We start from the raw sequence: 14,639 nt of genomic DNA on the forward strand, positions 1-14,639 counted from the left end.
TTTAAACTGTCCAGGGATAATTGAGCAAACATTACAGGAAACAAAAAAGTTACTTCAATTGAAGATAATCCTAACCCTAACCCTATAACATATGAATTTAGGACTGAGATTAATTTTTCGCAGATTTGCAGAGAAATTTGCGCATATAATACAAGCATTACATACAAACAAACAGAGGTTATTTGATAAAGTGCAAATAGATCAAATTTAAAGGGAAAGCTGTGGTGCCACAATAAAAACAATAAATATTAAATATACTTGATAAAACGTCTTCTCTATGAGGACATTGATGACATATTTTTGATAAATAGTTAGAATTTTTTCCTTACTATTTACAACCAGCTGTAGCCGTTAAACTTTATATTTATAAATGTTTCCTTTCTTTAGTATTATTTGATTTGTTTTCGACTCAGTGACAGAACCTTTCTGTTTCATTCTTGTTTCTAACCGGCGATAAAAACTCTGTTGCGTGAATTTCCGGTTACTTTTCGCTCGCGGGACATGACTGCACTTTTCGTCCAAAAAGGTTTACTGCTAGCTTGCTCAAGTCAATCTGATTAAAGAGTCCGTTAGGGAAACAACTTCATGCAGAAATGAATTCCTTGGCGCGGAAAAGGCTCTACGATAAGCTACCTGTGTGGATAGTGGAGGACCACCACCATGTAAGGATGTTTTTCTTCGGTCAGTGACTACAGAACCAACATGAAACTGGTCGAATAGTGCCAGATGTCGTGACAGCAACAAGCTACAAGTAGCTTGACTGTTGAAATACAAACCTTTAAGAACGCATCTTTATTCTTTACTGACCGCTATCCGAAAGAAATTGAATAAGATTCTCTTATATGAATAATGTCAAACTGACTGAATGAAAGCCAAGATATTCAGCCCTGAAGAGGATAACAAAAACATTGATACTGAAAGTTCAGGCTAATTTACAGATTACCCATTTAAATGATTACTTCAATAATGTCTGGAGAATTAAAAAAAAGGACTTTACTGTCGTTCAGTAAAGTCCATTTGCATCAGAACCAAGTGACGGGGATATGGAAACGTACATGTACACATAATGGTAAAAATCAGATGAAGACTGTAAGAAAGAAAGTAAATCCCACAAATACAACAGGCACAGATTTTTTATTTAAATATATGGGTTATTTATCTGTACAATTAACAAATGGTGACAGATTAGAGTAATGCTATATATTTTTTGTTTTGATAAATGTTATATAGTGAAACTATATTGTGTGTAAATTCTATATATTGTTGCAGGTGGTCCATCACATCTATCGAGCCATTGCATCAAGACATCTTCCACTCAACAACATCAGACTGGTTCATTTAGACTCCCATCCTGACCTTCTTATCCCTGTCAACATGCCTGCTGACACAGTGTTTGATAAGGAGAAACTCCTCAGGTAAGAGCAACAGAATAATATTGTGTTTTCCACAGTTGGGAGAAATCAATTTAAAATGTATTGGCACATTTCAGTGCAAGAAGTAGTAGAAGAAAAATATATAGATTCTTAAAAGAATCCTTCTATGAAACGAGACATAAGGCAACAAAACTATTGCAACAAAAATTTATTAAAAAAAAAATAATAATAATAATAATTATTATGCAATCAGTTTGTTCAATAACTGACCCAGAGACAGGATTATTAGGAAGTAGTTTAGAACATGTTGACAAATCTTTTCAAACATACTATAAAACATTATACGCAAAACTGAAACAAAGATTTTAAAATATTTCTTGATTGACTAGACTAATCAACAATTGGACAATGACAGAATAAAAGTTTAATGAAGCCCAGTATAAAACAGACTTGATGCTAGCGGTAAAAAATTACAACAAAACACCCAGTACCGACGGTCTGCCATCTGGGTAGAGTAAGGCTTTTGAAGAAGAATTGTCTTCATATTACGAAAGTCATTAAAAGGGATTCTAGTAAAAATTACAATACCACCATCATTGTCTGAAGCAGTTATAACAGTTATGCCCAAAAAAGGCGATAATAAAACATTATGCAGCTTCTATAGACCTATATCATTCGTGAACCAAGATTACAAATAATATGCCTCTGTCATGGCCAATAGGCTGAAGGCAGCTTTCTCAGAGCTGATTGATGAGGACCAAGCTGGTTTTGTCAGTGACCAACAAACTCAGGACAATGTAAGACATTCCCTTCATTTGATTGAAACCAGGGCAAGATTGCTGCGCCCATGCAAAGTGTAACCCAGGTAGCGCAACCTCTGACAAACAAACATGGCTATAATGGTGTAGGGAGAAATGACCTCAGCTTTCTGCTCTGTGTTACAACCTAGATAAGGATTTTGCCCATACAGTCTATGATCAATAACTTTGCGTTGACTTACATGACATACAGCAAGTGTGTTCTCTTCCTCACTAAATACCTGCCAGCAGTGCGCTACTGATCAATTGCTAACAACCTACTGATCTTGGGCAGGAGTTTGTTCACCCAACCAAAGAAACTCTTTTTGCATGCAGTTTGAGAGTTGAACAGATGCACACATTTTGGTTTGGCACATGTAAAAAACTGAACATGTGCCTTATTTGTTCTTGACTATCGTAGAACAAGTTTATGTTTTAAGTAAGTGCAGACTTCTTAAGAGCTGTGAAGATGTTTTAAAAAGTTTTGACACCTTTTAAGTATGTGATAGTTTGACAAACCTCAAGACCTGATTCCTAAAAAAACTGGAACCAGACAAATAGGGGACTGAGTCATCACACCAGGGACGAATGTCATTTAACTGAGTTTTAGACTGGTACATTTGTTTTTAGAAAACTTTAAAAGGAATCAGGCCTGTTGTTCAAAGGGTTGTGTTTTTTCTCCTACCTTCATTTTGCTGAATCTGCTCAAATATATGGACACTTGATAAGAGTTTTATTTTTCTTTTGTCTTTTAGTGAGCTGAGTATAGAAAACTGGATAATGCCTATGGTGTATGCTGGTCATCTGAGCTACATGGTCTGGCTGCATCCTTACTGGTCTCAACAGATCAGTGAAGGAGAGCACACATTTAATGTTGGCAGAGACTCATCTACCACAACCATCAGGTAAGATAGACACAGATAATAAATGGTTATTTCTGTTGAAAGTAGGCCTGTCACGATAACAAATTTTGCTGAACGATTAATTGTCTCAAAAAATTATTGCGATAAACGATAATATTGTTTGAAGACCTTTTAACACTGATGTAATAGAAATGACGTAATAATGCATGCGATTTCCTGCCAAAGATAGATACACATTATTTTCAAAAGAATATTTAACACTGGAACTGATAAACAAAATAAACAAAACAACCAAAAACAAAAATAAAATGGATTCTCAGTCTCCATCAACAAAAAACGCACTTGAATAAAAACTAAACAACATAAAGCCAAAGTGGAAATAAATACTGCATTCAACCAAAAGAGTGCAGATTATGAAGTCTGTATATTATGTTGCCCTTCAGTAATAATTAGATTTAAATAGAGAAGATGGGCACATCAATAGAAAATCAATAGTTCACACTACATGATTTTTTGCTCCTATTTTTCCCCTTACAACAATCTTAGAACGTTGGTCTTTCTAAGGTTGTGTGGTGTGTTACGGTAGATCGTCGTGGCCGCCGCTCCGATCTAAATCAGGGATTTTCCCCGACTGGGAGCGTTAAGGCAGCCTGTTGAATGTGACAGGTAGCCAATCAGAAAGCGTGGATTCTCCTCTGCGCTTTCTGAGGGGAAATTACGTCAGGGAATCCCAAACAGCTGAAACGACGCAACCCGAAGTCCAGCGGACATTGGAGATGATATGTGGAAACAACATTAATGTTTATTCAACATGCAAAGAATATAGAAATGACAAGAGGAGGAGTTGCAGCGAAATTGCTACCGCAGTTGATAAACCCGGTAACTTTTCAGCTGTTCTTCGTTAACGTGACGTAAATAGGTTATAATGATTTTCATTCAGTCAGGACTTTACGCTGACACTAGCCACATGCATTGCAGGTAGATTGTAGTAAAGCATTGATTAATGCCTGGTTTTAAAATTAGTTAACTGGACTTGTAGCCATTATTTTGTGCCCATTGTTGGACACCACACCATCGAACCCGATCGAACTGTTATATCTAGGATTTCTGTCGGCTAATGTGTGGTCTGTCAGGTTTTGAAACTGGGCAGACAATCGGCCGACAGCTCTAAGATCGTGTAGTGTGCGCTGGGCTTTACACTAAGGAAATGAGGAAGGGAGGAGTCAGTGGAGAGCACCGGAGTTGAGCCTTTTTTCGTTCAGTGTCATTAACAGAAAGAAAAAAAGGTCAGAAGAGATGATAATGCCGATAATTAAAATGAAGTTGGTAGTTTTAATTTATTGTACGATTAATTGATTTATCGTTTATCGGGACAGGCCTAGTTGAAAGGAATGTGTATTTATTACTAGGTCAGTCTAGTTCAGGGGTCTGAGAGCTGAGGCTTCAGACCCACAAGTGGCCCCCTGGTTCCTCCACTGTGGCTCCTTTACAACAAAACAAAATAAAGAATTTGTCTTGAATTATAAAGGTAATAAGACAGTGTAAGACTTGCAATATCTGCATAGAGTATCTAGAATAGGACAGCAATTCTTTGAGGCTTTTAAAAGTATTTTATTTTTAGGTTCAAGTTATGTGCTTTACATTGTTAAGTGGGCTGTGTATCTTTCATCTTTCTGTTATATAAAGGCATCACTCACCTGGTCTTATTTCACAACTAATATTTAATAGTTTTTTTTCCCTTTGTAAACTTTAAATGATCCACAAATGTTTTAATTTACTTTTTGAAAAACTAAAATTTGTCTTTTTTTGTGGCTCAAGACAAATTTTCTTTTGTGGCAGCGGGGCAAAAGTGTCTCTTTGAATTTAAAAGGTTGCTGACCTCTCTTGTCAGATTCCCCATCCCAAAGTGTCCCAGGACCAAAGGGATGTTTACAGGCAAATGACTGTAAAGCATGTTGGCAAGGGACCATTTGAGCCTAACATGCTTTACATTTGATTTAATTCATTTTATTAACAAATTGCCAACTGACAACTTGTCATCTCAAGGCACTTTATGATAAAGACAATTAAAAACATTAATACATCCATTCCAATTAATTCTAGTTACCATCCACTAAAGTCATGTTCAGTTCATTATTACCACTGGTCAAAGTTTTAATATAAGGAAACCCAGCAGATCGCATCGAGTCATTGACTTGCAGAATTCACTCCTTCCGGACGGACATGTAGCAACAGAAGACAACCGCTTGCTTTGTGTCATTTACTATACAGCAATCCCTCATGCCAAGCATGCATGCAGGAAAAAACCTCCAATATCTCCAACAACTTCTGCCACATCGTACTGGGTGTTTAAGAATACAGAGCATACACACAAAAGAAACAGAAGCACTGATCCAGGAGTACTTTCAGTGTTAGAGAAAAGTAAAAACATCTGGACGTAGCTTCTTTAGCAGCTTCATTTCAGAGAGAAACACAGCTTAACAAATAAGCTCAGAGCTGGTTTTAAAGGTTATAGGATGCGTGTACTGTTAGTTGCGACAAAATCTCTGCCAATAGTTATGTCTGGTAGAAAGATGGGGTTAAACATCGATTAATCTATATCAAGTTGTTGGGAACAGCAGTTCAGTCAATGACCCCTCCAGGAAGTTGTCACAGCTAAACAGAACCCCAGACTTTGTGTAGTTTTTACAGTAAAAATATGAGATCCTCTATTCTCAGAGTTTCTCTAGTAAAAAACAGAAAGAACAGAAGGTTAAATGTTACGTTATGTCTGTCCTGTTGTTATTTTCCAGGTTGACCAGTACAGAGAACTACTTCCTCAGTGATGGTCTGTATGTTTGTGACGAGCTGCTGGAGAACTCAAAACGTCTCAGACTGAACATAGTCAAAGTAAATCCTGTCAAAACATCAACTGGGCCACTTCCAGGTATCTTCAAGAAGTGATAACATCTTTTAAGTTTGAACTAGCTTTATTTGCACCAAATTTATTTTCATAGGAAAGATTAGGTGGTTGTGAACTCTATTTTCCGAAAATATTTTAATTGGCATCAACACCTTAACTGTAACCCAACAAATACTTTAATTCAAGTCACTCAATCCTTAAGGACAGCGGTGTTTCATTTTTCCAATAAATTTGCATCTGAACTGTTTTTGGGGTAACAAGTAAGGGCTTAAAAAGCATAAACTTTGATCAGCTAATTTATGCAGAAGCCATTTATACTCTTTTTTTTTTTGCATGTTTCATTGGTATTTTCACATTTTTCTTACATTCATTCAGGTTCATTCGTTCAGACTGAACATAGTCTGAATGTTCAGATTGAAAGTTCTCCATACCATCAGCACAATCTCCAGCTTCCTGCACAGATTTTCTATCACATGGAAGATGTGACAATCTTTAGTTGACAAATACTACTTATAATCACTAACTAGTATTGACATTCATGAGGTGTTGGCTTTGCATAAATGAAAGTTACAGTTGGGGTTCACATTCTGTCAGTCTGATTCTGCAACAATTGTTCAGCTAGTTCAATGGGCACAGTGTGATACATTCACTACTTGGACTTTAAACATTTTTTTCAGTAAGCTAACTGTCTTGTACAATAAGGAACTTTACATAAAAATCTTTGTTTTCTTGATTGTTAATCGTTTACAAGTAAATGTTACCTATATGGACTGTGATATCAAATGGCATGTCAACAGTGGATAGAAGGAGCAGGTCTAAAAAGTGATTAGTGCCCTATGAGAAGCCAGAGTGATGTTTTTTACCTTATGTAAAAAAAACATGGTAAACCATTTTTAAACTTTTTATGCTTTTAATGTGACATCAATCCCATACAATTCAACTGCAAAGTAAACAAATGTGTTCATTAGAAATATATAAAATAATACCCTCATGGTGTTTCATGGGGAGAATTATGCTGCGTTCACACTGCAGGCTGAAGTGACCCAATTCAGATTTTTTTTTAACGTAATGCGACCTGTATCTGATCTTTTCATGACATACTGAACAGAACAGTTAGGATTCTTTTCGAACCACTTGCATATCCGATTCAAATGATTCAAACCTAATGTTCAGGTCACATTCATCCGAACTGAACGTCACTGATACTGGACAAATCTCACTATTCTGCGCCCTGATACGCGCAAGCAAGACGTATAACAACAACCACAACGGACTATAATGAGGATTAAGTTGTTAATATGCTACTCTGGTCGGACAATAGCTTCAAATATGTAAGCTATCCTCCACCGTTAGCCTCCATGTTTACTTCCGCAAACACTGAGCACTTCTTCTTTTTATGGCGGTTGGCAGATCATTGAGAACTCTGACGCTGTTGCGCCCTCTACTGCGCATGCGGGACACTTTCAGGTCCTTTGCCCTTTCAGATTGCAGAACACATACAGGTCGCATATGTGTGGCAGTGTGAACGGCTCCGGCAAAAAAAATCCGATCTGACAAAAAATCGGATTTGGGTCACTTCAGGCTGCAGTGTGAACGCAGCCTAAGATAGCTTGCCATGCCTCAACTTGGGAACTTTTGCCTACACTACCTGTCACAGATCTGTATGAATATGGCATGGTTTGTCTACAGTTTTTTTTTTTTCTGGTGTCATAAAGGATTTAAAAACAGATGCGTTTCGAAATTTGACTTTACAAAATAATGAAATAAATTAGGGCAAGTAATCTTCTGGTGAAAACAGTGTTTATTGGTTTGGATTTATGCTTGTACTTCCTAGGTTGTGCTTAATGAACCGAAGACCTTTTTCATGGTCAGGTTTTGGGTTTTGAATTCTTTTTAAAGTCATTCAGCTGAAGCAAAACCTTAGTTCTATGTCAAAAAGTAATCCCAGACCCCACATTTTCCTACCTAATGTTTTAATTTGTTTGTGTGTTCTATGGTAAGTTTGAAGCTGTTCTTTCAGTGTTGAATAACACCTTTTTACAGTGAGCCCCACCTGATTATTTGGAAACTCAAAGTTAACTATGCATTTTAGAAAAAATCCTGCTGGTGTTGCAGAACTTTAATTCGCTGTTGGCAGGTATGAATGGAAGACTAAAGGCTAACACTGTTAAAGGGTATCCACATATGCATTTGTCTGCATGTTTTAAAAGCCACATTTCTTACAAACACATTTCAAAACATCTTTTTTATGTTTTGTCCTTCAAATGTGGAACATTTTTCAGAGCTTATTCATTGTCGTCAATTCTTTTTTTAGTTTTGCTACTTTTTAGAACCAATAACTTTCTGTCAAATAAATGTTAGAAAATAAATGTTCTATTTTTTATTTAATATGTAAATGTTCATATAATTTAACTTCTTATAATTTTCTTTGATGTTTTCTTGTCCATCTGACTCTGGATTTCAGGGCATGACACAGAGAGGGATTCTGTGACACATTTATCCAAAAAAGCTCGGACAGATCTGAGTGAGGATGGGGAGCCTTCATCTGGAACAACTCCTACACTGCTGCCAACAGAGGACAGCAACTTACAGAGAAAACTGAGCAGCAATTGCACAGATTTTGGAGCTGAAGATAAAAATGAAGGATCAACTAGTTATGTTGTTGGGAGATTAACTACATTTCTCAGTGAAACAGATTCATACGTCCTAGACATTGATTTGGATTTCTTCTCCTGTAAAAACCCATTTAAAGAAATATACACGCAGGTATCTCATCTATGCTTGAATGTTGTTTTTCCAACAAGTTGATCTGTGTTTCCAAATGGTTTTGACCCAGAAAATAGTCAATAATTATTTTGTAAAAAAAGGGTTGGCTTCTGTAACACTTACAGATAAGCATAAAAATGATTAATACCCCAGGCAGACTGACATTTAGTTTGTTTCCCATTCAACCAAGAAGTTAGATTCTGGTTGGAAATGACATAGACCTTTTCCAAAAGACAATAAGACAATGTACAAAGGTTTTTATAGTGGAAAATAACAATTTCAACTGTCATTGACATCTAGAGAAAAATTGCAATGTCTATAAATGATGTTCATACCTTTATCAATTATCAGAGGAACTTGTATTAATCTCATCAGTCATGATGAGATAAATATACATCATGTATTTATCACATGATGTAATAAATACCTGGGGTCAGAGAAAATTCTTTATAAATTCAGGCTTGTACATTGATGTACATTCAGAGTGTGTCTATGCTATTTTTATACATGCAACCTATAATAATGATCTTGCTGTAGTGGAGATTCAAAGTATCATTTAAGACTAACCTGATGACTGTAATTCTTTTCCAGGAAGAGTATTCCATCCTCAAGAAGCTCTACTACTTCAGAGAACCAAGGATGGGTGCTGATCAGGTTAGAATAGTCTAACTCATGTCAGTTACAGAAAAATTGTGAAACTTAGTAACAGGAAAATCTATCTGTTTATATTAAACTGTAGGATAAGAAGTAATACATGTAATATTGCTCTGGAAAAAATTAAGAGGCCACTTAAAATGATCCGTTTCTCTGATTTTACTCTTTATAGGTATATGTTTGAATAAAATGAACATTGGTCAAAATAACAAAAAGATGCAGTGCTTTCAGACCTCAAATAAAGTTCATATTCATTTAGAAACAACAATACTAATGTGCTCATGTTTATATATATATATATATATATATATATATATAACAGTTTTTCAACACACTTGAAAACTGTTCTGGTAGGCTTTTCCTGAGGTCTTTGTAGCCAAATCTTCCAGAATAAGCCATGGTGTACAGAGCACAGAGCTTCCAAAGCATCAGGCGGACCTCATGATTCAAAGATATCAGTCAGATGAAGACTACAAAAGAATTCCCAAGGAATTAAATATACCATGGAACACAGTGGAGACTGTCATCATCAAGTGGAGAAAATATGGCACAACAGTGACCTTACAAAGAACAGGATATCCATTCCAGGTTGGTGATAAGACGAGAAGAAAACTGGTCAAGGAGGCTGCAACCTCCCATGTTCTTCATATGTTTGGAAATCTCCCAAACACATGTGTGAAAATGTGTTAGGGTCTGATAAAACCAAGGTTGAACTTTTTGGACATAATTCCAAAAAATATATTTGGTGCAAAAACAACACTTCTCATCACCAAAAGAACATCATACCTGCAGTGAAGCATGGTGGTGGCAGAATCATGCTTTGGGGATGTTCTTCAGCAGTTGGACCTGGGCCTCAATCCAACTGGAGGGAATTATATACAGTTCCAAGTACCAGTTAGTGTTGGCACAAAACATTTGGCCTTCTGTCAGTAAGCTAAAGATGAAGAGGAACTTCATCTTTCAGCAGGACGATGACCCAAAACACACATCTAACAACAAAAGAATGTCCATACCAGAATGAGGTGGAAGCTTTGGAATGGCCAAGTCAGAATAAAGACCTGAATCCCATCGAACATCTGTGGGCTCACCTGAATAGGGCTGTTCACAGGCGATGAACTTGCAATCTGTCAGATTTGGAGGGATTTTGCAAATAAGAGTGGGCAAATATGGCCTCATCCAGATGGGTTATGTTGACAGGCTCCAACCCAAAAAGACGGAGGGCTGTAATAAAAGCCAAAGGTGGTGCAACAACGTATTAGTTTAAGGTTGTGCATCTTTATGCAACCAGATTATTTTACATTTTCTATTTTGTATTTCTCCCCTTTAAAGGTTTCAGTTTGCTTTTCAATTGCATTATACAGATTATAGGTCACATTAAAAGTGGAAAAAGTTGTAAAATTATTTGTATTGCTGTCATTGTTTTTACATCATGAAAACCTGGCATTTGAACATTTGTATAGACTTTTTTATAACCATTGTATCAATCTCTCTCTCTGTAAGGACCATTTCATAACAAATACGATGTTGCATGGACTGACGGCACCTTATGGGGCCCAGATAGAAGTGCTATTTTTGGGTTGGGGGTTAGATTTAGGACTAAGGTTTTAATTATGGTTAGGTTAGGGTTAGGCATGTACAGGGAATAGTACAGGGTTAAGATATATAAGTAAATGAAAAATGAATGGAAGTCAATGCAAAGTCCCGTTGAAGATAGAAAGACACACTGTGTGTGTGTGTGTGTGTCTGAAGGCAGAGCTGGAAGAGTGTGTAGATCGCCGTATACGTCAGTTAGAGGACCTGGAGGCGGCATTCGCTGATCTGCTGGAAGATGACGGAGAACAGACGGTTACACGATGGGCATCTAAACCAGGGTACAGTTCCTCTGCTTTTATGTCATTAGAAAATGTCTGCAGCTCAGCTGCATATAAGTGAATGATGACAGCTTTGTACAATTTATTATGCATGTCAAATAATGTTAACTTTTTTGTCCACACATTTCTCATCCTCACCCTGATAGATAGGCAAAACAAGTTAATTTGTACAGTACCAATCACACACTGGTTAACTCAAATATAGTATGTCTTTTGAACATAGATATTTGGAAGAACTACTTGAATCTAATAAAAAATAACCTAGACGAGCTAAGTTTCTTACAGCTCTTAAACAGAGCATAGAACAGGATAAAGAAAGTTTTATACCACTGAGTGCTATTACAACCTTGTGTGTGTAGCTGGGTTCTTGTGTACAAAAGTGAATTCCTAAAACTGCTCCCAATTTTAAGCATACTTCATTATATTTTTATCTAGGAAACCACAATCTGTGGCTGCATGTCGCATGCTGGCAGCTGCTGCTTTATTAATGTCATCTTTACGCTTCAGTTCACAACTCTAAAAATCATCTCTTCTGTCTTGAAACAGTCAGTGTGTCACTCTACTTATTTCTTTTTAGCATGTCTTCATTAGCCCAACTGGTTTCCAGTTTGAAGGCAAGAAATCCTTCACCTGACTATGAAATGGTAAGCATCAAAATATGGTAAGAATTCTTCTAATTTTCCTAAAGCTGCTGTTTACCACCTTGCCATCCATGTTGCCATTCCTATACAAATTGATTTACATGAGTCTAAACATGAAGAAATGCTGCCATGTACTTAAAGTCTGTATAACGGTTCAATACTTTGTATATTGTGCCTGTATTAAAATGAAGCATGTACAGTGTGCTGCTGTGAGAGAATGGGGCATATTACCTTTCAGATCATGTCATTCTGCTTTTATGATTTTGTCATACTTATATCCTGAATATGTGTGATGTTCTGTACACAGCATGTGTTGACCCCAAAGTAGTTAAATAATTGATAGCTGAATTATTTCAGAAAATGGGACAAACCAGCTTAAAGTGCTGTATACCAGAGGCCCCAATGCTGGCAGGACTGTTCAAAAATGTGATTTAAAATATCAGATTTTAATGAAATGAAAAGTGCTGCACAATGTTGCTTATTGTCGAGGGCTTTAGGGAAATCCTTTCTTACATTTTTGAAGCCAGATTAAAACCAAGTAAAGATATCTTTATGAAGAAATCTTTAGATGTTGATGAAAGTTTCTACACCTTTGACTTAATGGAGGGTGTGCTGGATGGTTGTCAAGTGAAGGGCCATTAGAGGGCCCCCAAGAGCAGTTTATTTTTATTTTTAAAGAATGAGTTCATGATCAAATATATATTATTGCTTGAACTGTCTTGTTGCTGAAAAAGTGCTATATAAATAAAGCTTTTTTTTTTAATTACAACTTTATCATGAAATTGTGTGTTTTTGTTAATATAAACACATAGAAATCATTTCTAAAAATAATAATAAAAAAATCAGTTCCACTTATAGTGGCCCCCTGGTGGCCCCAGGGTCCTAAGCAGCCACTTACTTTGCTTATGCCCTGGGGTGGTTCTGACCATTGTGACACAGTAACTTGAATGCGTGGTTCTGCAGGTTCATTTTCCTGCTCTGGGTCAGACTCCGACTCCCAACATGTTGGATCCAATAAAGTTGGATAGACGAGTCTTTTATTGTTGACATCTTTAATAAACTTGGGAATAAAAAGTTTCTCTGCTGGTGGATAATTGAATCACTGCTATCAAACTACAAAAATTGCCAAACGGGGTGAAGTGGAACACTCTGCGACCTGGAGGTGGACAGAGCCTGAAATGTCTCATTCAAATTAAGAAAAAAACAAGTTGCTCAAAAACGAGCCTCAAAACAGTAATGTGAGTAATCCAGGATCTGTGGAGCCTCAATAATGAGGTATTACAGTTCTAATTTATATAGATCATCAGTGAATGATTTACATGTGAAAAGGAAGGATTTAAACACTTTAAAGTGTCACTGGCACAATGAAACCCATCACATGATTTAAAAAGATGAACTACTGTCTAAAGACTGACAGACATGGACAATCTGGATAACAGACTGAATCTGTGTTAAAACATTTTGCTCTCTGCTGTTTTCCTCCTAACCTTTAAATCTGGTTTTATGACATTTTTTTGCCTACTTTGACCAATCACTGCATGACTCAGGTTCACCAAGCAGGCCTGACCTGTGACTCAGTTGAGCTGCCGCACCACATCAGTACCGAGGAGGAGATTGATGGACTGATTTCTGCTGTGCAGCTTGTCCTGAAAGCTCTGCCCATGCCGACTCTGGTGACTATGTCAAGGTAAAGATTAACACTCGGTCCACAAGATCTGATTGGAGAAAAAATGAAGGAGTGAATGTAAATGTCTGTCTTGTGTTGACAGGTCTAGTCTAGATGAATACTGCCCAGCTGAGCAGGTGGATTCAGTTCAAAGTAGAGTTCTGGATGTACTAGAGGCATTGTATGGTGACCTTGATGTGCATAAAGACTACAAAAGCAGCAATAAAGATGCTAAGGACTGCCAGCCAAGCACATCTTAAACTGCCACACAAACAATTTATCATGAATGTTTTAACAACTCAAACAAATTTGGCTCAGAGTGAAAAAAAGAGTTACCGTGAATTGTCCGTTTCAAACTTTTTGTACTTTTTCCAGTTTTGGTCATTTTGTCCCCAAGATTGGGGAATAAAAATTGCTGTCTTTAAGTGACGTTTTGTACCGTCTTCAACAACTGTTGATTTAAAGAAATGTGATTGTATGAGCCCAATAAATAGAATTGATTTGACCAGGAATCATAATTTTTCATGTCAGAGGCATCTTACCTTAGATAAGGAGAAAAGGAACTATACAGTTGCTCACTGGTCCAGAGTCCTGATGTCAGATTAAGGTAAATTCTGCATTTCATGTGGAAACCAAGGATTCCAGGGTCTGCAGGAAGAGTGGAAAGGCACAGAATCCACGCCGCCTGAAGGCAGTTGTGAAGCTTCCACAGTCAATGATGTCTTGGGATGCAATGTCATCTGCTGGCATTGGTCCACTGTGTTTTTTGAAGTTCACAGTCAGTATAGCCATCTATCAGGACATTCTAGAGCACTCCATGCTCCCTCTGCTGACAAGCTGCATGGAGATGCTTTTTTTAGTTTCCAAAAAGACTTGGCACCTGCTCACACAGCCAAAGGTACTGAAAGTTGATTCAGTGACCATGGCATTCCTGTTCTTGATTGGCCAGCAAGCTCCTCTGATCTTTAACCACATGGAAAATATGTGGGCTGTGGTCAAGAGATCAAGAGAAAGATAAGACATCAGACCCAACAAGGCAGATGACCTGAAGGAAGCTATCAAAGCTATCTGAGCTTCCATTACACCTACGCATAATCACAGGCTGA

The 14,639-nt window shown here is 37.1% G+C and overlaps 1 protein-coding gene across 2 annotated transcripts; it reads left to right on the plus strand.

Annotated features, from left to right (window-relative positions):
- Positions 1–460: 460 nt before the first annotated feature.
- c6h5orf22 (chromosome 6 C5orf22 homolog) lies at positions 461–14,045 on the plus strand. 2 transcript variants are annotated; one of them, XM_032566362.1, is made up of 10 exons: positions 461–662; positions 1,270–1,415; positions 2,926–3,075; positions 5,826–5,959; positions 8,400–8,701; positions 9,293–9,355; positions 11,105–11,226; positions 11,804–11,870; positions 13,415–13,554; positions 13,637–14,045. In XM_032566362.1, the coding sequence occupies exons 1-10, from the start codon at positions 594–596 to the stop codon at positions 13,791–13,793; spliced, it is 1,350 nt and encodes a 449-aa protein (XP_032422253.1). In that variant the 5' UTR covers positions 461–593; the 3' UTR covers positions 13,794–14,045. The 2 variants fall into 2 exon arrangements, with proteins under 2 accessions (XP_032422253.1, XP_032422254.1); XM_032566363.1 differs by having other exon boundaries at positions 573–681.
- The last annotated feature ends 594 nt before the right edge of the window (positions 14,046–14,639 follow it).

This window comes from Xiphophorus hellerii, chromosome 6 (assembly GCF_003331165.1).
Source record: "Xiphophorus hellerii strain 12219 chromosome 6, Xiphophorus_hellerii-4.1, whole genome shotgun sequence".
NCBI lineage: Eukaryota > Metazoa > Chordata > Actinopteri > Cyprinodontiformes > Poeciliidae > Xiphophorus > Xiphophorus hellerii.